This window comes from Mytilus galloprovincialis, chromosome 9 (assembly GCF_965363235.1).
Source record: "Mytilus galloprovincialis chromosome 9, xbMytGall1.hap1.1, whole genome shotgun sequence".
In the NCBI taxonomy this organism is placed as follows: Eukaryota; Metazoa; Mollusca; class Bivalvia; order Mytilida; family Mytilidae; genus Mytilus; species Mytilus galloprovincialis.
The window spans coordinates 56,645,422-56,671,516 of NC_134846.1; the positions used below are offsets into that span (position 1 = coordinate 56,645,422).

Genomic DNA, 26,095 nt, shown 5'->3' on the forward strand with positions numbered 1-26,095 from the left:
ATCTCCAGTGCTAGATTTTTCATATCTCCAGCGCTAGACTTTACACCCCCAGCGATAGACTTTACATCTTCAGCGCTTGACTTTACATATGACATACTGACATATGTCTACTGACCTTGACTTCACAATCAAGTTTTTGTGACTATGTCAGTTTCAACGGCAGTAACTAGGTATGGTAGTTCAATATTTGCTGTATGAATTTTTTTTTTATATTTATTTTATTTTATCAAAACACAATACATAATCATGGTATATAAATTATTCTTTACAATGCAGGTAATACAATTACAGATAATCATAATTAAGTTAATTGTAATACTTCTTATAATTACTTATTCTTAAGAACAGTTTGAGTTTTCTGCTGCAAACTAATTTGTCTATGTTTTGTTTTATTTCTATAGTAAAATTTTGAAGAAGAAAAAAAAATTGATAGAGAAAAATAAAAGAAAAAAATCAAAAGTTTGTCAAAAGAATAACAAAACAAAAAAATCTAACAAAAAAAACAAATACAAGTTTGAAATTTTTAGGGAAAAAAAAGAAGAATTGGTCATCTGTGGTTTGCTCTATATATTACTGCCATTATATGGTTTTTGATTCAAGAAAGATGGAGAGTTAAGAGCCAGATTTATAGGTTTCATTAGCAAATTTAAAAACAAACGTCTCATGTATTTGTGTGATTGTTCTCAGTATAAACACAGAAAGTGCCAGCTATTCCATTCTCTCTCAAACTGTTCTTGTTTTTGTTTGTAAATAGCTACAGTTTTTTCAGTACAGTACAGATCATTTAACTTATGTTTGAGTGCCTCAAGTGATAGAACTTTTTTCAAACATCGACTTGAATAAATATAATATTTAATACAGAGCAATATCTTATTTTGTACAATACAGTTTCTAACATCAAAAATACCGAATACAAAAGTCTTACAATTACTAGTATAGTTAAGTGTTACATGTGCTGTAGATGAAGTCCATATATCAAAATTTTCTAACAAAATTTGTACTTTTTCACATTCCCACAATAAGTGTATAATGGTTTCTGGTTGTATATTACAAAAAGTACAAAGAGGGCTTTGTACAAGTTTTATCTTTTCCAGGAAATAATTAGTAGTCAAAACTAAGTGGTTTATCCTGTATTGGAACCACTGTGCTCTACTATTTGTAGTAGTTTTAAATGGAAGTGTATAAATGAGTTTCATTTCATCATTAGTGACACCAAACTTTTCCATAATTTTCATTTTATTTGTTGGTTCCGTAAGATTTTTTCTCAATATGAGGTACATATCTTTAGAACCTTTTTTATGTTTAAAAAAAATCTTGATATTATTGCTTGGGTAACAATTCTTAATTGGAGATGTAGCATTTTTAACAAAATGTTGTGAATACTGTTTAACACAATTTATTAAGCCATAATATTTCAGAAAATCTGTACCTATTTGATACACCTTCTGGAATTCAGTCAGAGAAAAAAATTCTCCGGCTTCATCTAATAAATCATTTACAATGTGTACACCTTTGTCATACCAGTCTTTGTAGAAAACAACATCATTTTCTATTTTAATTTTCTCATTAAACCATAAAAGCATATTCAAAAAATATTCCCATGTATATTCAATATTTAATGCAACAATTTCTTTCCAGGCACTCAAAACATCTTTCCAAAATGGATTTGTGCATACATTCATACTTTTTTCTATGTTTTTGACACCTGTATTTTCTAATAAGTCAAAATCAATCCCATAGAAAGCAAGAGTTTCCTGTCATTTTTTATTATTGATCAACCTTCTAACCCATGTACATTTCTGTGATTTTATGAAAGGTTTCAAACAAATCATTTTTAGACCCCCTTCATAATAATCTTTCACTAATGTTTTTCTCTTAACTTTACCAACTGGTTTTTGCCAAACAAAACTATAAAACAAGGTATCAAGTTTTTGAATAAATCTGGAGTCTGGATTTGGCAATGATGAAAACAGATGGATAAGCTTTGGCAATGCCAATGTTTTAACCACTGTAATACGCCCAATAGGAGTTAAGTTTCTCTTGCTCCATTGCTTTAAAAGAGATTCAATCTCCAATATTTTTTTATCATAATTTAATCGTATCATCTTTGATAAATCTACATCAAAGTCTATTCCAAGGTATGAAAAATTATGTTTACCCCATGATAAGTTTAAGCTAGTACAAAGTTCAGTCTGACTGTATTTCATACTGCCAATCCATACAACCTGGGTTTTACTGTAGTAAATTTTTAAACCTGAGATTTCCCAAAAATAATTAAGGTCTTTCATGCTTTCCATTAGAGATTCTTCAGATCCATCTAAAATAATAGCAGTATCATCAGCAAATTGAGACAATTTATTTTCAATACTAACAGATTTTAACCCTTTTATTTTCTTATTGTTGCGAAGCTTAATAGCTAGTATTTCAGCACACAATATAAACAAATAAGGAGAAAGCGGATCGCCTTGTCTACAACCCCGTTCAATGTTAAAAAAATCTGATAGATTACCCCCTTGGTTTACAGCTGAATTAATATTAAAGTAGAAAATTCTCACCCAATTACGAATAGATTGTCCAAAATTGAAAAATTTTAATACTTCTTGTAGGAAATCCCATGATAATGAGTCGAAGGCTTTTTCGAAGTCGACAAATAGGAGAAGTCCTGGTAGGTTTTTTTCTTCTGCAATTTGCATCAAGTCATATAACAATCTTGTGTTTTCTCCTATAAATCGACCTAGAACAAAGCCAGTTTGATCAGGATCAATCAAATTTCCCAATACTTTTTTAAATCGATTAGCAATAACCCCTGATGCAATTTTGTAAGAAGTATTTAGGAGAGTAATAGGTCTCCAGTTTTTAAGAAACTGTCGTGGTTTGTCTCCTTTAGGTATACATGTAATTATACCTTGTCTCTGTGTAACAGAGAGTTGACCTTTTTCAAAACCATAATTTATGGATCTTACTACAAATGGACCAATTTTTCCCCAAAAAACTTTGAAAAATTCAGCTGTAAAACCTGATGATCCTGGACTTTTATCATTTTTCATTGCTTTTAAAACATTTGATGCCTCATGTAGACAGATTGGACCCTCTAGATCATCTGACTCCTCATTTGTTAATTTGTTAACATTGTATTTTTCAAAAACAGTATCAAAATTCTTAATCTTATCTGTAACAATATTTTTTTTTGAGTACAACTCTTGATAAAAAATGTTAACCTCTTTGAGAATATCTTTTTGATTATTAATCATTTCTCCATCATCTTTTTGTACTTTAGGGATAATTTTATTTGTAAAATTTCTAGATTCCAAATTACAAAAATATTTACTAGGTTTTTCACCTTCTGAGATCCATATGAATTTGTCATAAGCGCTTGACTTTACATCTTCAGCGCTAGACTTTACATCTCCAGCGCTTGATTTTACATCTCCAGTGCTTGACTTTACATCTCCAGTGCTTGAATTTACATCATCAGCGCGTGACTTTACATCTCCAGTGCTAGACTTTGCATATCTCCAGCGCTAGATTTTTCACATCTCCAGCGCTAGACTTTACATCCCAGCGCTAGACTTTACATCTTCAGCGCTTGACTTTACATATGACATACTGACAAATGTCAACTGACCTTGACCTCACAATCAAGTTTTTGTGACTATGTCAGTTTCATCGGCAGTAACTAGGTATGGTAGGTCAATATTTGCTGTATGAATTTGTCATAAGCGCTAGACTTTACATCTTCAGCGCTAGACTTTTACATCTGCAGTGATTGACTTTACATCTCCAGTGCTTGACTTTACATTTCCAGCGCTTGATTTTACATCTCCAGCGCTTGAATTTTACATCTTCAGCGCTAGACTTTACATCTTCGGCGCTAGACTTTTACATCTGCAGTACTTGACTTTACATCTCCAGCGCTTGACTTTACATCTTCAGCGCTAGACTTTACATCTCCAGTGCTTGACTTTACATCTCCAGCGTTTGACTTTACATCTTCAGCGCTAGACTTTACATCTCAAGCGGTTGACTTTATATCTTCAGCGCTTGACTTTACATATCAAGCGCCAGACTGTACATCTCCAGCGCTTGATTTTACATCTCCAGTGCTTGACTTTACATCTCCAGCGCTTGATTTTACATCTTCAGCGCTAGACTTTACATCTCAAGCGCTTGACTTTACATCTCCAGCGTTTGACTTTACATCTCCAGCGCTTGACTTTGCATCTCCAGTGCTTGACTTTACATCTCCAGCGCTTGATTTTACATCTTCAGGGCAAGACTTTACATCTCAAGCGCTTGACTTTACATCTCCAGCGTTTGACTTTACATCTCCAGCGCTTGACTTTACATCTCAGCGCTAGACTTTACATATCCAGCGCTTGAATTTACATCTCCAGCGCTTGATTTTACATCTCCAGCGCTTGACTTGACATTTCCAGCGCTAGACTTTGCATATCTCCAGTGCTAGATTTTTCATATCTCCAGCGCTAGACTTTACATCTCCAGCGCTAGATTTTTCACATCTCCAGCGCTAGACTTTACATCGCCAGCGCTAGACTTTACATCTTCAGTGCTTGACTTTACATCTCCAGCGCTAGATTTTAGATCTCCAGCGCTGGACTTTACATCTCTAGTGCTAGATTTTTCATCTTCAGCGCTGGACTTTACATCTCCAGCGCTAGACTTTACATCTCTAGCGCTAGACTTTACATCTCCAGCGCTAGACTTTAAAAGACTCTTTATAATCTGTGTGAGACCAACAGGGCTCCGTAGATTTCTTAAACATTTGAGTAAATGCAATCAAATGGTTTTTTTTTTATATACTCACCAGTTAACAATGTAGCAAATAACAAATATTCAATTGTGAATTTCATACTTCAAGCAAATGATCGCGATAACAACATTATGAGTAAACAAGAGATTTTGAAATCTGTGTAAAATGTACTAGAGTTTTTCAAACATTTCATTGGAATAAATAGGGGAAAATGAAATGATATTTCTTGCAAAAAAAAACGATAATGAAAGAAAAATATATATAGACGTATTTGTAATTTTAATAAACTTTAGAATATGTATGTTTCTTTTATTTTTGCTATTGTGTTCAAAGAAAAATAGGCCAAATATGTCAAAGGTTAGTAAAAATAATTTTACTGAAGCTATTTTAGGTACACGGAAAACATATTGTTCAAAAGGATTAAATTAATTCTGATAGTTCACTGAAGTCAGACATAGTAATGTAGAAAATTATGGAATATGTAAGTGGTTTGGTAACTTGTTATTGAAGTAGATATGTCTATTTATGATAAATATCAATCTTTTGTGTGTTTAGAAACTACTTAAATATTTTTTATGAATATGCTATTTTAAAGTAGTGGTTTAAGTAGGCGTTACTGTGAACAGTTTCACAAAATAAATGAGTATATAATAATATAATATAGTTTCAAATTCTTTCCGATCTAATTTTACTTGGGTATTGAATTATTTGCTAATTAATTTGATTATTTCATTATAGTCAAACTAAGCTTAAATAACAAAAAAATATTAATGAATGTGTAACGTTACTAACGTAGAATTCTATAAAGGAAAATTCGGTCAAATTGTGTTGTCAAAATTGGCAAAATATCAAGTATTAATATACGCAGCGGATTAGAAATTTCCTGGGATTTAACAGACTATAGAATATTAAAATTGAGAAAGGAAATGGGGAATGTGTCAAAGTGACAACAACCCGACCACAGAGCAGACAACAGCCGAAGGTCACCAACGGGTCCTCAATGTAGCGAGAAACTCCCGCACCCGGAGGCGTTTATAACTAAAACCTTACTATACACCAAGTTGACGTTGTTCGAAATTTAACTTGGACACACACACTTCTTCAAAAGTTTTAAGTTTTGAAATTGCGCGCTATCGAGTACAATTAATTATAACTTTAACTTACAGACTTGAACACTTTCTTTCAATTTTGAACTAATGGATGACCTCCGACAAACTGAAGAAAACGAACGTTTTGTATATTGTTTTTCCAGGATTTCATGGGATTTCATTTACATGTACGTTAAAACCTACACGTAGAGATTTTGTAATTTTCAATAACAAATTGAAATTCTTTTATAATATACAATTATAGTACATGCCACCATATCTTATACAAATCGAGCATAAATGATACTCGAAAAACCGTACTGTTCCTGTTGTGATCCCATAAACACGGATTAGGAATACTCAATTTATTTCTTGTCACTCGCATATCTAACAATGTAAGTAAAGGCTGTTTAATGGTTGGTTATTGTATAACAAGTTCAAATTAATTACAGATGTTTTAATTTAGGGAACAAAAAAATTATATGAGATTCATATTCATACATGTTATATTGGTTATAGGAGATCAAAATAACAATGAATACATTTCGCATGTCTGAAGCGCTAAACTTTTAAAACCCATACTAATAAATGCTTTTATAAATACGAAGAAATTTCAGAAGCGATATGACAAAAAGAGACATAAAATAAATGGCTAAATCAATGTAAAGTACATCGAGCTTTTTTCACCTTGGTTCCTTATAAATAATTCTCAAAGGAGAGAGGCGGAAGTTATAAATGTATCATCACATTCATTTGCAAATTTAAAATGATGTATTCAAATTTTCTCAAATATGTTTTACAATAGAAAATACTTCGTCCCACGTTAGTAACAGTTCTAGAGAAATCTTATCTAGAGATAAAGAATAATAAAAAATACTGACAATCAACGCCCAACAAAGTGGTAATTTAGTTTGCCTTTAATATCAAAGACCTTTCATTGTAGGTTAATATATATGACTTATGAAATGAGGAATTTTAGTAATATAAGCTTGTAAATGTGAATTATCTGATATTGTAAATTGAATAATTTAGATTGAGTTAAATAGAATTAATAGGAAATACGTTTAGTTACGACGTATTAAAATCGGTTAATTTCATATAAAATCCGGTTTACAGAAGTTCTTTGTTTATGCAATTAGCCAATAAATAAATCAGTGTATAATATTCAATAATGGTCTTTTTACATCCTAATCATTCCAAACTGTTTAAAAGTACTTCATACAAAAAAAATATAATTTATATTCAACAAGTTTTATACAATTAAAAAGGAGTGCGACTTACTTACTCCAGTGCTGAACGAATGAACAATAAAAATAAGAAGATGTTGTAAAAATGCAAAAAAGAGAACTATTCATGGTTTTATTTGTAAATTAACTGTTTACAAAATTTTGAATTTTTGAAATACTAAGGCTGTTCTACCTCAGACATAGATTGCCTTAGCTGTATTTGGCAAAACTTTTAGGTATTTTGGTCCTCAATACTCTTCAACTTCATTGTTTATTTGGCCTTTTTAACTTTTTGGATTCGAGCGTCACTGATGAGTCTTTTGTAGACGAAACGCGCGTCTGGCGTATATACAAAATCAAGTCCTGATATCTATGATGAGTTCATTTACAACCACTGGGTCGAAGCCACTGCTGCTGGAGATTTATTTCCCCGAGGGTATCACCAGCCCAGTAGTCTGAACTTTTTGTGCTGACATGAATTATCATTGATATGGTTTTATTTATAAATTAACTGTTTACAAAATTTTGATCTTTTGAAATACTAAGGCTTTTCGACCTCAGGCATAGATTGCCTTAGCTGTATTTGGCACAACTTTTAGCTATTTTGGTCCTCAACGCTCTTCATCTTCGTAGTTTATTTTATCCTGGTATCAATGATAAGTTTATTTTCACCAGAGATAAAAAGACATAGCAGTTAACAACTATACGTTACCGTATGGCAGACAAAACGTGTTTGCTTGAAATTGTGTATACCTTTAAATTTGAAGCTTTTAGTTACAATACCTATTTTGCGTTCTTAATTATTCTGATATTTAGTTATACATGTTTGTTATACTATGAAAAACAGAACAGTGAAACAGCCGTTTTAAAATAGATTTATCCCTATTTTTTGCAATTTAGTGGATTTAATTTTTATGATACTTTTATTTAGAATACATGTAATGTCCAGAGTGGTTATTTTCTCGTCGAATCTTTTAGTTTACATTTATATAGAGTTCAAGGACAGAGCATCCAAGAGCATAGTTTTAAAGTAATGCGCAGTAATATGTTGAGTAGAACAATGTAGTAAAGATTTCAATGTATATTTATTCATCCCCCTATGATCAATAAATACAAACTAATTAAAATATAAAAGCACTTTAAATCTCATGTTTTATTTAAACAGTATAGTAAACAGGAAGAAGCTACATCCAAGAACCGTACATTACTGTAACCATTTAACCTTCTGGCTTGATAAACTTTTAAAAGATTGTTATACATCCGTAATCATGTTAATATTGGCTAGTCAACGTATTTTTTTTTTTTTAATTTTAGGACCGATTTCTACTTATTCAAATGTTATTTCTGTTTGTTTTGTTCACTTGTCGTTGTCAATATAGTGACAAGACGATTTGAGTTATCACCGGTTTCTGGCTATGTTATTCAGTTTCTATTTGAGTAATCACCGGTTTCTGGCTATTTCATTCAGTTTCTATTTGAGTTATCACCGGTTTCTGGCTATGTTATTCAGTTTCTATTTGAGTTATCACCGGTTTCTGGCTATGTTATTCAGTTTCTATTTGAGTTGTCACCGGTTTCTGGCTATGTTATTCAGTTTCTATTTGAGTTATCACCGGTTTCTGTTATTCAGTTTCTATGTAGTGTTTTGTTATTTTTTTGTATAAAGGTTAGGATTTCTTTTTCAAAATTTATCAAAAATACATTTGAAGAGATTCAGTAAGAAAATTTGAAAAACATTTGATATTTATCCGAGTACTTGAAATTATATGATAACTCCAAGAGTCTTGAAAAAAAACATCATTTCCCTGAAATGATATTTGTTCAATCAATCGGTAACTACAATTGAAAGAAATGTACTTTTTCTTCTGCATACCTGTCTTTAGATAAATCTGATCACTTAAAAAGTTTTCTGTTTCCATAATGGATTCAAAATAATGAACAAGTATTAAATTTTTGCCTCCATGATCCATTTCAAACACTGGTAGCATTGTTGTTATGAGATTTGTAAGGAATATATCCTAATTATGACTGAGTTCGTTACAAATCTTAATCAAATACTACTATGTTGCCGACTCCGAAAAAGCAAAAACTTCAATACCAAAAAAAAACAGGTGTCCAACTTCAGAATGTGTACAAACGTCCTGTAGAGTTTCGACTCCATGAACTGTGTTACGATTACACAACTAATGTTCCCACGTTTCCCGCCCACATTCCCAGTTTTTACTTCTTACAATCTTGCAAAACATTATTAACGACAGACAATACAATAAACGACGAGTATGATGACGACTACGGACGTAAATTTATGAAAATAGCCTACCCGGGACAATCCACTTTTAACAAGAAGTACAATGATTTAAAAACAAACAGGTCACCGTTCAGGATATTTAAAAAAAAAGTTTACGTGTCTGAGACGTTAAACTTAAGTTATTATTTCAGATTATTCTGCAACGTAAAAAAAAAACCAGTTTATTGTCAAATTTGTTCACGTCACGTTTAACGTGATTTTCTAAAAATAAGCCAAACTTTACAATGTGGTTGAAGTTATTGCAGAATCAATATTCCATTCCGAATTTAGGCACTATTTGGTACAAATACAACACAGCCATTATTCAACACTTTGATACTGAATTTTTAACATTGAAATTAATATAACTAAAATCCTTTTTACAGACTGAAAACATCACTGTATTACTAAACACTGAAACAACAATGGTGATAACTTTAACTTCCGGAAGTAACGTACACAGTGATTGGAAAATAGAAAATACTACTGTATTAAGCAAAGTGTGTACAGGTTCCGTTAGAGAAATCAACATGAGTACAACATTTGATGTTCCTGAAGTTTACAACATGACAGTCATTGTTTGGAACTCCGTAAGTGACCCTAAGCATATAACAGCATTTGTTGAGGTAGTGCGGCTTGTCGAAGGATTTGACATTGTAACAAACGTCCAAAATAATACTTCATTTGGTACAGACCATGGTCCAGTTGTGTATCAGATAACCCTAGATAGCTTGGATAGGTTGCCGATGGGAAAACTTAATTTTGAGCTATTTTATAATGATATTATTGTATTAAAAATTGAATTGGATAATGAACACGACCTTGTTAGTACAGGTGTAATGGCGTCTTATCAGTCTATGACAGAAGGTGACTACAACGTGGAAGCTAAAATTTCATCAACGGTAGACAGTCAGTCCTTTTCATTCAATTTATCAATTTGGAATAATATAACGTTTCCGTCAATTAAAAGCGTTGCTGGAATCAATATGGAAATTTTTGTCACAAATTACAATTTGAACACGCAGAGGTATCAATACAGAATAGTTTACGGCAACGGAAATGAGGAACACAGTGATCCTGATATTTTGATAACCGGAAGAGAATCGTTCTGGTCTTATAACTACACTATTAAAGGAACATACAGCATCACCATATTTGTCGCAAATCCAATTTATAGTTATTCATTTGTTAAAACTATTGTCATTCAGAATCCAGTTCCAGACCTCAGTATTTGGCCAAACCTGACATCATATCCAAACTACTTTCCATTACTAGAAAATGGAGCAGTATTCATCATCAATATGACTAAAAACGATCTTCCACCAACCAGTATGACGTGTACTTTTGTTTTTGAAACAGGTGAAGTGGGAGTAAACATTGATGCCCCAATCACTTTTACTACATCCCTAAATACTTCACACACTTATACAACTGGTGGTGACAAAGATGTCCAAGTTAATTGTTCCAATTCTGTTAGCTCACAATTGTTGACAACACGTGTATTTATGCTCTCTAAACTAGAAGGTTTTAAAATAACAGGTCATAACAGATTATATTTAGATAATTCAACTTCGGTCGATCAATCTATTGCTTTCACATACACCGCTGGTGAATTCATTACCGCATCTGCAGCAATAATTACCGACACTTTAATTCCACTAAAAACAACGTTAGATGGCCACTCAGGTTCGGTGGTTGTATCAGCAAACGAATTGAAATCATATCCGTATGGGACGTATAAAATAGCCATTGAACTAAGCAGCCAATCAGGCGAAACACAACAAAGAGGTGTTGCATTGTTTTATGAAGAACAACTTGCTGAATTTCAGGTAAGAAGGAACTATTGACAGTTATGGAGCGAATCCAGCTATTTCTACGGGGGATAGAGGTTCCAACCATATATCCCCTTTCAAAAGTATCGACTGTCAAGATAGAGGGTTCAAACCCCATACCCCCTCCCCAACTCTGGAACCGCAACATCAGTTGGTAATTAAAAAAAATTAAATATAAAACAAAGAGAAAGATAAGGTATCTTCAATAAAGATTTTCTGTCTTTAAAAAAAAGAATATTGTACATATGTAATGGCCGAATAAAATGGTAAAGAAAACAGTAACAATAACACAATTAAAAACAAAAAAATATATATATATTTGTGAAACGATCAAAAAGGTAGCGTTGGTTTTTCTCAAATGGGGTAAAAACTACTCGAAAAAAATGTATGTGTTAGGTCATTATGCTCGTAAATATAAACAAAGATTGAATACAATGGGATATAAAAAGGAGATAAAAATAAATGGGGAAAATAAAGATATTAAGTCGAAAGAAAAGTTACAACGCCATAACCTAAATAAATACCACAACGAGACAACAAAAAGACCACAAAACAATACACAACAAATCCAAATTTGAATAAAGAAGCAAACTCAACCCACCTTAAAGTGAGGTGCAATGAGGTGCTACGTCTTGAATTGTAAGCAGTTCCTATATGAACATGATTAGAGCATGTAGAGGTAAGCTACGAGTTTTCTTAGCATGACATTTATTCAGTTGTCCTTGTAATAAAATTTGAAATTTTTCTCAAATCAAATTAAACTACTATTTTTAAGGTCTTCCAAAACGATTCGTTACACTTAGTACAACATGATGTCGAATTCGATGTTGTTTTTGCATCCGGAAGTAGCCCAGAAGTGGAACTTTTATTTCTAGACACAAATTCAATGGTTGAGTTTGAGAACGGAATGGTCAGACATATGCAGTTTGACTACACTTTCACAGATCCTCATATATACAACGTTATTTCAATTTCACGTAATGCGATAAATAGTATAGTACAAACTGATCTCGAGGTAGAAGTTGTCCATTCTGTGGCAGGATTTTCAGTGGAGATGCAATCTAGTCTTATTAATTCGTATTCGATCATGACCTTCATTGTAAAATTGGATGTATCTACTCGTATTCCAATGGGAATTGTTCATTTGTACGTTGACTTTGATGATGGAACATCAACTAATATGACAGTGAATGATAAATTCACTCAAATGCTTGACAGTAATGGTTATCAATTTGACCATTTTTACTCAATGCAAGAGTACAAAAATGTAGCAATGAGATTTCAAGCGGAATTGACTAAACAGGAGATAAATGTAACGGCTAGAATTTGGGACAATATAAACAATGTTATAATAACATCTGACTGGGCTGCTGAGGTTAACGAAGTTATACCATTCAATTTTGAAAACGCCTTACGAAGTGGTTTTGAGTATAGTATTACATTTGGAGATGGAACTGAAGTAAATAATGTTCCGAATGTTTTGTATGAAGAATATAATGAACCCATAAAATATCATAGTTACAATTCACCTGGGGTTTACAAAGTCGTTTTCAAAGCCTCCAACCCAGAGTACAGCAAAACAATGCAATACAATATTACAATACAGTATCCAATTCCCCCACTGCAAATCAATCCCTTACCACCTTATATGATTCCTATACCATCCGGTGTTATATCTTTAACGGTAGACATGATATCAAACAATCCACCGCCAACCGACGTTACGTGTAATTTCAAATATGAAGATTCACATCCGGGTGTTAATGAAACAATTCATTTTGTATATGGAACTACAATAATGAAACAGTATGTGTATACAACAGGAGGTGTGAAAAATGTGAACATTACATGTGTCAATTATGTAACTACGAAATCATTGTTTACAACCATTGATGCACAAATTGTGACAATTTCAGATTACGAATTTGAGTATCCCAGTATAGTACCAATGAATATGACTCCTGATGCAGGTCAGCTACCATGTACAGCTGATTTTACTGTTCATCTTTTTCGATGCGTGCGATTCACTCCTAATGTAACGTTTACTTGGGATTTCAATGACGGAACTTCAGTTGAAGTTACAGATGGAAAATACCATAGTCATGCATATTCCAAAAGGGGTCATTATAATATAACTGTTACGATAAGAGATCGAGGTATAGATCAGATAAGAATATTACGCATAAAAATTGGAGCTGTCGATTTCTATTTACAAAAGTATATCGGAGATGTATCGAAAACCGTTTTTCAGTACATACTAAAATGGGTAGGTATGTATGGCACATACGATTTAGCAGTCAGCACAAAAGAAACAATACACCATACTCAGCTTGATAGTAGTGATGTATTTGTACATAACCATACGTATAACTATTATATAAAGCAATACCGACCAAATATAATTGCAAAGAACAGTAATTTTACAGAGATTTTATATTATGATGATTTTGTAAAGGTTGACTTTAACTTGAGTATTCTGATTATTAACGTGACAGAAAGAACTATTTTTCCACCTGGAAACGCAGTAGTGTGGGTTGGCCTAGTTGATGCTAGAAATACACCTTTGCCGTTCGTCAAATGTCGGTATGACATGGGTGACTATATAGATTACACAATTTATGAACAAACACAGAATATATCGTTTGAAAATCCTCTGATATTTAATTATCAGTATAAAGTATTAGGAAACCTCACTGCCAAAATAGATTGCCAAAACAACTATGACAAATTTTCAAACACAACTAATGTTGAATCATATAATGATTGTTACACTGTTAATGGAATATTTGACAGACAATATGCAAATAAAAGTAACCCATTGAAGGTATATACATCTGTTGATTTTGACTTAGCTAGTCGTATGGCCATATATTGCGTTAACAAGATAGTCAGATTTTATTGGAAGTTATACACCCTTGGAGAAAATAATACTAGACAGTTGTTTGATTATACGCCTGAAGCGGAACCTAGAGGATCGTTTCGTTTCGCCAAGGGTTCTATTCCCGAAAATATATATATGGTAGGGTTAAATGTTTCAATTCTAAGTTTAACCTGGATTTATGAAATCACATATATACAGTTCGTTAAACCTCCCCCGTATGCCTACATAGAAGGAGGAGATGAGAGGTACGCCAAGATCTGGAGGAAAAATATCACACTGGATGCTCTGATGTCGTCATATGACGTGAGCATCGGATACGGAGGGAATAAAAACCTCACGTTTGATTGGTCTTGCAAATTGTAAGTATATACATTTTAAATATTTGATCAGCTGTAGTATAATTGTTTGTATAACAAGTAAGAAAATATTTGAATTAGAAAGTTATTGATTCGCATCACGGTGCGGAGCTACTAGTTTCAGAAAACATACACGCCATCTTGAAACAATTACTGATCAATGAATGGTTACTTTATGATGCGGCTAAGAATCAGCAACAGCCATTGGTTCAAATGAGATAAAGAAATGCAGAATTGTCTCCTTAAGTCATTAAAAGCCGGAAAATCAACTATGTGTATATCGGTTCCGATCAACTGTCATTAATTCATGTTCGTTTTATTATGCATATATTGCACACTGAAATTCAATATTGAAATATCAATTATCAATACAGTCACGTATATTTGCTTTGTCAATCTGAAATATGCACGATTTGTTTTGCTAATTTAAAATTTGGCTTTATAAATATTTTGATCCTCTGTATGAGCGTCACTGATGAGTCTTGTGTAGACGAAACGCGCGTCTGGCGTACTTATTTATAATCCTGGTACCTATTCAACAATGTACCTATGTACAAAGTTTTTAAGGTAGCACAATACAAAGATTTTTTCACTCCCAATCAGATAACTTGAAACTGATGTAATTCATTTCATCCTTCTTTATATGGAGGTCAAACTGTGTTGTGCAAGAATCTATAAAATATTTTGGGATGCTATGAATAACAAAGAAGCTAAATTCATTCAAGTATGGACATCACAATATGGAAACTAATTACATAACAATTAATTATGTAATAATTATTTCATAATGAAATTATCCCAATTTGAAAGATTAATCCTTCTTCTTTCTTTTGGTACCTCATTTATAAAATTTAAAGAAAGATGAGTGGAATTACACCAGTTTAAAGATGTCTGATTGGGGATGAAAAATCTTTGTATTGTGCTACCTTAAAAAGGCATTATCTGTATTTTATAACTTCTCCTAATCTAGGCACACCTCCAGAGAGGCACACTCATAACGCACACTCTCAAAGTAAATCCATTTTATACCAATCAACCATCTAAAAATCCACATGTACACAAATTACATTGAATTAGGATAGAGCGAAGCAGTCCACAGCTTTTAAGACATCTAAAACTTGTTGTGTATTACTTTACATGAGATGATAATGATTCTTCATTACCTGGAATCATAGTACATATTCTGATGATGGATTAAGGATTACATTTTTCTTCTAGTCTACCATTTTGGACAACAAGTGTATAAGTATTGATTGATGCTCGTTTGGTTACTTTCAATATGCTTTTGTTTTTGTTTTTAGAAAATATAGGTTACAACAAATATTGTATAAGAAAAAGAGATGAATAAAAACAAATTCTACAAAGTAGAAATAATGTACAAAATGACACATGTATGACAAAAAATACTGCCTTGATTGATTGTTTTAAGAAATGTTTTGTCCACAGAGAGATAAACCTATAGCATTGCTCTGTGTCATTTTCTTCGATGTCCTGATGTAAGGAAATCTGAATGTGTACGAATAAGATCGGTTATGAGCGATTCCAAATATAAGTTGAACACAGAGTTCAGTTTAAGAAAATTTACTGAAAGTTGTTCCGTGTGGATATTATACCAAACAAATTTTGGTTCTAAAACGGTAAAATCAAAATACAGAATTTTAGTAAGACAAAGGCGATATATTCTGTCTTGGTTCAAATAAACTGTCATTAGATCTATAAAGATATCATGTTTACCGAGCCTTAACATTTACCTTGGCCATCAATTATTTTATTACAAAAATACAGGGTTTTGCATTTTACCGTCTGAAGTCACGAATAGGGTTTGTCTGTTAGAGGTTATTACAATTAGAGAGTCACTCTTTCTTGGTTAAATTGTCCAAAGTTTGGATAATTTGGTTGGTTAAAAATGGTTTCATGAGTATTATGTGTGTTAAATTGTTAGTTATAATATTTTTTCAAAAAAATCCTCAGACATTGATTTCTGAGACTGAAATAACATATTAGATCGAATACTTGTAAAATATTTTAACCGCAGTAAATAACAGCCTTAAACAGGATTATATACAAATAATTTAATTTTGTACGTAACGCGTCTTCTGATTAGCTGACGTCGTTTTGTTTATCAGCTCATAGACTTAATTTTGTCATATGACAGTGACATCATCAACGTTTTTTTCATGATTTACTTCGGTTTAAAATGGAATTAAGAATAAAATTATAAGAAATGACTAATATGTTTTCTGCCTATTCGAAATAACATAAAAAATGTGGTGCACACTAAAAAAAATAACCCGCTACGCGCGTTATACAGTGTGCACCGCATTTTTCATGTTATTTCTTCATAGATAGAAAAATTAATACAGTCATTCCTTAATAAAAAAAACATTTTTGTTTTATAAGCTTTGTCCATTCTTAAAATCCGAACAAAATATTGCTCTTCGTACTAATCATGTTTATGGACAACCTGAATCCAAGTATTTACTGGAACAAATATTTAAGATGTAAATGCCTTACTGGTTACACTTGACATGTTTAACAATAATCACGACACAAAGGAGGATCATTCAAATGTATGGTTTTCGCTTAATTCAATATTACTAAAAAATAAAAAAAATATATACAATACAACGAATAAAATACTATGAAAATATCAAAATATCATACCTTTAACCTTATAGATGGCTTAAATATATTATTATTTAGGATAATTGCTACAACTATTGAAGATTTGTCGGATAACTACAAAAAGGGAACCAATGAGAATGGTGATTGTTTTCGTTTGCTTGTACCGGAATCTGAAGGCATCATGGTGTTAAACCTAGTGAATGATGTAAATCAAGGCTATGCAGTAACTGTTGGAGTGACTGTTACAAACTCAGTCCATCAATCACCAAATAACTTTACACAGTTGATAATGGGGACAACGACAACAGCTCCTGATATATCGCTCATGTAAGTATACAGCTGTGTGTGGGGACAACGACAACAGCTCCTGATATATTGCTCATGTAAGTATACACCTGTGTGTGGGGACATCGACAGCAGCTCCTGATATATCGCTCATGTAAGTATACAGCTGTGTGTGGGGACATCGACAACAGCTCCTGATATATCGCTCCTGTAAGTATACAGCTGATTATGGGGACATCGTCAACAGGTCCTGATATATTGCTCCTGTAAGTATACAGCTGGTTGTGGGGACATCGACAACAGGTCCTGATATATCGCTCCTGTAAGTATACAGCTGGTTGTGGGAACATCGACAACAGGTCCTGATATATCGCTCCTGTAATTATAAAGCTGGTTGTGGGGACATCGACAAAAGGTCCTGATATATCGCTCCTGTAAGTATACAGATGGTTGTGGAGACAACGACAACAGGTCCTGATATATCGCTTATGTTAGTATACAGCTGGTTGTGGTGACATCGACAATAACTTAAGATACATTGATTATGTGAGAGTCATCGACAACAGCGCTAGCTCTTGAAATATCAATCGTGTATGTACAAAGCTGATTGTTTGGACGTCGACAAAAGCTCCTGACATACGGCTCATGTATGTATTAATAAGGTTGTGTTCACACCAAACACCATGTACAGTAAACTTGTTTACAATTAGTTTAATGTACTGGACATTGGTTTCACATTAAATTTGGTCACATCTATACATCTTGTTTAATTACCTGTACGTAAGATTTGTTTACACTTGTAAACTCTATGTCATTTAAATGTTCATTACGTAGAACCGAATGCAAAGTTTTCGGATAACTTTTCTAGCAGTAACGGAACAACCATTTGACTTCAAATCGGGGCGTGGGGTGGGGGGGGGGGGGTATTGATGGAAATATTCCGAACCCCAATTGGATAGAAAAAAAGGTCCTACAGATGATACAAAAATATTCTAAATCAAGAGTTTCCCCATACATTATAGTGTTACATGTTGAAAAAAAAAAGTTGATTAACAGCAACGAAAAAAAAACTCGGAATAAAACGTTTGCGCGGAAAAAATTCTGGCTCAGATAAATTAACAAAATACCCCCCCCCCCCCCTTTTTTTTAAGTTGACTGGTTGCTTCTTTATAAAAGCCATTTTGATGATTTGCAGTAGTTTAAAAATAATAAAGATGTCTCGATTAAGCATTAGAAAACGTAGGCTGCAGCAGCGTGCTTACAGGCGAAGAATATATATTTTTATTCTCAAAGCCAATGATCGCCAATGCATTACATCGGTACAGGTAATTTAACGGATCCGAGATACATGTACTAGACAAACAAAATTTTTTTGGAGGGTATGAAATGAATGGTGCAAAATCCTGCATTCTAGGCATTTTTAGAGAGTTTGATAATGCTTTGAATTTGGACACTTTTACATATTTTAAGACTTTTTTAAAATTACTAACACCAAATTTTTAACAACTTTATTTAAATTTATATATATGTAAGATAATCATCAAAATATCTCTGGTTTGAGTCTGCTGCTAGAACATAGAACAAACATCGATTCAGTATAGAGTTTGCCAATTTTTTCGATGGCCGGTTCATTCAAATCGTTTCAGAATCATAATTTGGTCTGCTGATATCCTTATCGCGATGAACATGGAGCATGGCAAGACCGCACAATCTCTCGTCACTCATGCATGCTCTTTTCCAAGTTTTCAGTCGTTTCAGGGCAGTCTGTGTTTCACAAAGGTAGCACATTATCATCAACACAATGATCAATGTCTGAATCCAATTCCTTCTCCATCAGCAATTTGGTAGCAGCATCGGTAGTAACAGTTTTGTTTGGAAAAAGGGAATTAAGCTTTCCTGTAAGCACCATCATACAGTCGCAGTTACAAAATATTAAACTCGCTTTTATGCTGACAAAGAGTAGGAAAACTAGGGATAGAATAAGATAAGATACATGTATATGATTCTATCAATAGAGTAAGTATATATGATATGGGTACAGGGGAATTGGAATGGAGTTTTTGACGTTTACATGCAGTTCCGTAATTTCAAATTATTTCTGGAAATAGTTGGTTGTATATTAGTTCCAGAATCTATAAATTTAGGGGTTAGGGGTTGGGGTGTCCGATTCCGAAACCCCGAATATAGAACGAAATTCCGTAGTCCCGAACAAGTAAAGACAAAATCCTGTGTTAAAGGTTCTACCATTCCTCAATAATATCAAATTGGAATATGGAATATTCTTTCAATTTATCAAGGTTAACATAGGCGGATCCAGTGGGGACCAGGGGGGGCCCGGGCCCCCCTTTCGTGGGAAAAATTTGGTTGATTATATAGGGAATCACTGAAGCATGACTGGAGCGCCCCCCTTTTAGGCAAAGTTCTGGATCCGCCACTGGTTAAAGAAACATCATCATGGATAAAAGCTAATCCTTGCATTCATGTTTCATATTATTTATATTTTATTAATCTGTAAAGAGAAAGATTAAAGTTCGTGAAATGAATACGCAGACAGGACTGCCCCCTTCCGAGGACCAGTATTTGATTTGTCAGTCTACTTATCCTAATGAAGTTATATGCAATACTCAGACTCGATAACTTCGATATTTTTTTGGTAGGGGTGTGCCCTTTTTGCCTCAAAAAACGTACCCATTTTAATATAACATTCACTGAAATTCAGTACATATAGTTATATAAATATTTAAGAAAGAATGACCTATACTTATATACAATTTTTAAAATATTCAAAACGTTGAAGATCAAATCAGGAGACAAATTTCCGGGGTTCAATTGGGAACCTATTTGAAAGATGAATTTTCAAATGAATTGATTTAATTTAATATAATAATTGACCATTAATAATGTAAGATTCTCAATAGCATATTTATATATGATATGTAGAATAGAATATAGAATAAAAAGGAGGGTCATTTTTATATAAAATCTGGCAAAATTATGACCCATATTTTTGGCACATCCCCGTATACCCAATAATAGGAATTTACCCCCCCCCCCCCCACCCCCCGTGAATGTACTAGTAATCGAGAAACATCACCCGTTGAGATGCTGAGTTATATCCAGGAAGAATAGTTTAAAAGGAATGATGACAAGTTTATATAGAAATTAAGGTTGAGACAGAACAACAAATGTCTATTATATTTATATATATATGTATTAAAAAAAAATAATCAGTGTCGAAATTTTAGTGAGGCAATTGCCTCACTTGCCTCAACGGTAGTTACGGCCTTGACTTAATCTACACAAGGCCTGCATCGATTATCGACTGCATGTAGACAAAACATGTTTTACACTACATGTAAACATTGAATTTCATCAATTTGGAACGTAATTTTGTTTAGTTTACGTGTGAGTTACACTTACACAACACCGAGTTTAGGTCAATGTGAACACGGCCTTAGTCACATATGGGGAATTAGAATACAAATCCTTTTAAATCGCTTATATCATTTCACTTCTTCTCAAATCATACAACGACATCAAATCCTTGAATGTTGCTCATGTAAGTGCACAGTTGATTATGGGGACATCGACAACAGCTCATGATATATCGCTCATGTAATTATACGGCAAGTGATTATAAAATCTTCAAAAACTTCTTATACTTATAAACTAGTATCTCTTTTTTAAATATACAGTTACAAGTAGTTACATGTATTCTAACATCGACAACAGGTTTGCCAAATCGCATGACATTACACAGTTGGTTATATGTTTATATTGCCCATATAAATATAAGAAGATGTGATATGAATGTCAATGAAAAACTAGTACAAGTGATATGGACGTAATCATCTATCTTAAATAATGAAAATCCTAGCTATACAAATTATACATGACAACATGAGAAGTCGTTCAAATGATAAAACAAATGCCGTATATTTGACATAACAACAAACGAAAAACGAATATAACAGACCAAAGATAGCAACTGAATTACAGGATCTTGGCTTCGGACACTCGCATTAATAATATCATTGTAATAGGATTCAAGAATTTTGTGGGCCCCCAATCCTCCTCCAACCTAGAATAGAGGAATAACAGGACAAGAAAAAAACTATTAAAATCTATAGGAAATGTCATTCTTTATTTTTGATGACTTGAGAAAATATTTGTGAAATGGTTTGTCTACTTTAATATTAGTTTAACAATTAAGTCACTGGTGGAAAGTTTACTCATTGTCAATTATATCACATCTTCTTTATTTTTATCATTCCTGTCATTGAAGAAATTTCAGTTCTTTACAGTACACTTCGTTTCTCGTTGGCCTCAGTCAATATCAGTTTTTTTTTCAAAAGTCAATAAAACCACATATTTACCTTACCAAAAGACAGTAACAATAACTGTTAAATAATAAAAAAAAATCAATTTTGAAATGCAACCAAAACACAATTAACTCTTGTTATGTCCACCTACGATAGTAGAGGGGCATTATGTTTTCTGGTCTGTGCATCCGTTCGTCCGTTCGTTCGTCCGTCAGGTTGAAGTTTTTGGTCCAGATAGTTTTTGATGAAGTTGAAGTCCAATCAACTTGACACTTAGTACACATGTTCCTTATGATATGATCTTTCTAAGTTTAATGCCAAATGTGGGGTATCCGTGTACTTAAGACACATGCTTGTTTTGTTTGTGATATAAGTTGATGTTTTTGTTTCATTTAGATGCGATTTGAACTGTGATAAGAAGTATGCTACAATGTCAAAGTCCATTATGGTAGCTCTGTGTCTTGATTGTAAAATCGATTTTACTAATCTGGAATACCATTGGTCACTCAGTTGGTTTGATACATCAACTGAGCAGTATGTAACAGAGAAGAACTTTGAATCGATGACGGACACAGGTATATCTTAAAACTATAATGTAGAGACAAACTAAAATAAGAGGATATGAAAATTAATAAATATCTATTTAATTTTCATTACGCAAGGAGAAAAAATAAATGCGCCATGCTATATATTAAGCTTTGGTAGTTGTGTTATCTCACTTTTATCTAAATTAAATATTAAAAACTTTGTCATTCGCAATAGAGGAGATATTCCAAGAAGCACACTGATTTTTCCCTTGTTCGGTAAAGACAATGTCCTCCTACCTTATGTGATTTGGACGTGACATTTGTGTTCAACGGTTTTTGTCAATGATGAAACTATTTATTGCTTGTTGTTTTAACGTCAAGTGGCAAGTATTACATACATAACAAGGACGAAGTCAAATAAAGAATAAGTCGATCGATTTATGGGTTGCTGTTACATGTCCAGCGACAAATGTTTCATGGAAATTTAAATATTCAGGAAAATAAAATGGTTATACATCTATTATATACATACAAAGAATGATTTGGTTATCATGCAGTAATCAATTTTATAATAACATAAAAAAAACACTAGCATAATTAAATTCCGCTTTACCTTCATTTTCTTATAGTTGTATTGACAATATTAATCAGCGCCTACCTGTATTTTGGTAACTCTTTCGTTCATATATTCTTTTTATGTCTTTTTACAAAGGTATTAACAGAAAAACTTTAGTAATCTTAGAAAATCAGGTGAAAGTGAATACCAAATATTTGTTGAAAGTAAAAGTGAACCGCATCGGAGAAATAGACGAAAGTGGAGGAAGAATAATATTTTTCACGAACATGCCTCCCTACGGCGGATCCTGTAAAGCTTCAAATAGCTCAGGTGGGAATACATAAGCTACATGTATATTTATTTAATCAAAGAAAAAATAATCAACGTGCATAACTGATATTTGGACAACGTTGTTACATTTTACGTACATGTATAAACTTACAAACCAATACTAAGTAGGCATTTAAGTACCGGTATAACGATACATAGAAATTGGTGGTAGACATCAGTAATAATTAAAGAGGGAAATTAAATTCTGTTTTGGATTTTAGACATAAATTAGATAAAGCAAGAAAAATACTCGACATACTGTTTTTTATAGAACTTTGAAATACTGTCGGATGCGAAGGATAATTACACAAAGTCATGTTTTCGTTGAATGTTGTTGAAAGTCTACTATTCTATATAAAGTCTAGTCCTATTCTGCTTTTACAAGATCTTATAAATTATCATGTATTGTATTGTATCTTTGGTAATGCAATTATAAGAGAATAATGAAGATGTGGTTAACCATTACACGTTTATATCAGCTGCTTTCTGCTAACTGTTTTTATTTTGTATATCACGATGAAAGCGAGATGCTAATGTCACATTTTAGCATATTATCGTATGTTGTTGCTATTTCAGCTACTGGAAGAGCTGCAGAAATTTTTAACACGCCTGAAGATATGATTTCAATTACATTTTTAGCATTTCATATAATGCTGTTATTGTTTCAGCTACTGGAAGAGCAGCAGAAATTTTGAACACGCCTGAAGATATGATTCCCACCGGCATAGCTTCGTCTTCTTTGTTTGCTATTCTCTGTAAGGATTGGAAGGATGAAGGTTTGGAAACAGATCAAGATGAACAGAGGGATGCAGAAAGAGAGAATCCTCTTCTTTATGAATATTTTTTGTATCTGAATCACACTGATTACGTTGGAAAGCGTGTAACAGAAAAAATACCTATATACAAAGGAGGTAAATTAAATACAATAAATATAGTATGAGTACTTTTAAAACTTTTATTAAAGCTCTTTGAATTTTTATGTGTCTATAGGTCTGATATGCAAATTTTTTATACAATCTGTTGCGATCTCAAAACAACATTTGGAATGAATTGGTTTCACGCATCAAGTGAAATTTTAAATGCAATAAAATCACATCTGACAGTAGTATTGATATATTTTAAATGTATTTTAGAAGTTGGCAACTATACTTGCAAAGTATGACAGTTTAGAAAGCGTGAAAATGTTATTGTTTGATAATGTGACATTGAATTATATATTCCAAAATGAACAAAGAAAAAGTTGTATGAAAATTTATGTTTTATATATTTTTTATCAATAAATTGTTTCTTTAATAGGAGAAAGTACTGCGTCAGAATTACGTCTACCTGCCGGAAACCCATTGGACGATTATGTTATTCAAGTAGTTATATCTGTATTCGACCGATTCGGAGATTATTCCAAAGTTTATTTGAAAGTTACGGTGAGATAAAATTAATAAGCCGTGTTAACATTCAATCTAAATAAGTACCTAAATCCATTTACTCATTTTTTCGATTGGCATTAAAGTCCTATTATAATTCATATGTGAAAAACATGATACAATTTGTGAACTTACATAAAAAATATTCATCAGAAAACTATATTTATTTTCATTTTCTTTTTGTATGTATTAATTTTTTATTTTCCTTTTTTTTGTAATTTTGTTAAAGTCACTTTTTTCTCAATATTTCCATTCTTAAAAAAATATATGAAACTAAGAATATCCTTATGTTTGTAAAGATAACTATTCCAATATGATCATACATTTATTTATGGTATTTTTTTTAAATTTATTATGTCATTTTTTAAATGTAAATGAAAAATGTGGTATTATAATATAACTACAGCTGATATAATGTTTTTGTAAAATGAACTTACAAACACTAACACATATATATTTACATGAGCTGTTGCTAACATTAACGAGGCCGTGATAAGGTTCCGATATTCGATGTTTTCATTACTAACAAATATACAGATTTCAATAAAAAAATGAAAATTAGAAATAAAAAAAATTCCATCGACATTTTTTATTTTTGAAAAAAAAACCAAAGAATATATGTATTTTTAAAGGTATGAACGTCAACCATAATCATGATAATATGAAAACATAGAAAAAAGATTGTGAGATTAACTTAAAGTTGAAAGTTGCCCATACTATATTGTTGTTGAGATGTACAAGTACCCGTCCACGTCCCCTTGTATTTGTGTCCATCTGATGAGTTAAGCCTTTCTTCAACTGATTTTTAGCTCACCTGGCCCAAGAGGCCAAGTGAGTTTTTCTCATCACTTGGCGTCCCGCGTCCGTCGTTGTCGTCCGTCGTCGTCCGTCGTCGTTAACTTTTACAAAAATGTTCTCCTCTGAAACAAATAGGCCAAATTTAACCAAACTTGGCTACAATCATCATAGGGGTATCTAGTTTAAAAAATGTATGCTGGTGACCCGGCCAACCAACTAAGATGGCCGCAATGGCTAAAAATAGAACATATAGGGGTGAAATGTAGATTTAGGCTTATATCTCTGAAACCAAAGCATTTAGAGCAAATCTGACATGGGATAAACTTGTTTATCAGGTCAAGATCTATCTGACCTGAGATTTTCAGATGAATTTGACAACCTGTTGTTGGGTTGCTGCCCCAGAATTGGTAATTTTAAGGAAATTTTGCCGTTTTTGGTTATTATCTTGAATATTATTATAGATAGAGATAAACTGTTATCAGCAATAATGTTCTACAAAAAAGTCAACATGACCAAAATGGTCAGTTGATCCCTTAAGGAGTTATTGTTCTTTATGGTCAATTTTTGTAAATTTTTCGTAAATTTTTGTTATGTAAAAAAAACCTCTCATCTGAAACTACTAAGACAAAATTAAACCAAACTTGTCCACAATCATCATTAGGGTATCTAGTTTTAAAAATGTGCCCGATGACCCTGTCTGCGGATCAAGATGGCCGACATAGCTAAAAATAGTACATAGGGTAAAATGCAGTTTTTGGCTAAAATCTCAGAAATCAAAGATCAAAGTATA

At 32.6% G+C, this 26,095-nt stretch overlaps 1 protein-coding gene across 2 annotated transcripts in view; it reads left to right on the forward strand.

Annotated features, from left to right (window-relative positions):
• The window catches only part of LOC143045380 (polycystin-1-like protein 3), an 81,171-nt gene that overhangs the window by 20,770 nt on the left and 34,306 nt on the right, over positions 1 to 26,095 (forward strand). Inside the window, exons 2-8 of one of the 2 annotated variants that reach the window (XM_076217837.1) lie at positions 9,759 to 11,201; positions 11,980 to 14,444; positions 17,145 to 17,393; positions 22,070 to 22,248; positions 22,913 to 23,086; positions 23,755 to 23,997; positions 24,383 to 24,507. In XM_076217837.1, coding sequence (XP_076073952.1) covers positions 9,759 to 11,201; positions 11,980 to 14,444; positions 17,145 to 17,393; positions 22,070 to 22,248; positions 22,913 to 23,086; positions 23,755 to 23,997; positions 24,383 to 24,507 — 4,878 coding nt within the window. Of the gene's footprint in view, positions 1 to 9,758; positions 11,202 to 11,979; positions 14,445 to 17,144; positions 17,394 to 20,913; positions 20,967 to 22,069; positions 22,249 to 22,912; positions 23,087 to 23,754; positions 23,998 to 24,382; positions 24,508 to 26,095 lie in introns of those variants that run through there. The other variant, XM_076217838.1, reaches the window with a different exon arrangement.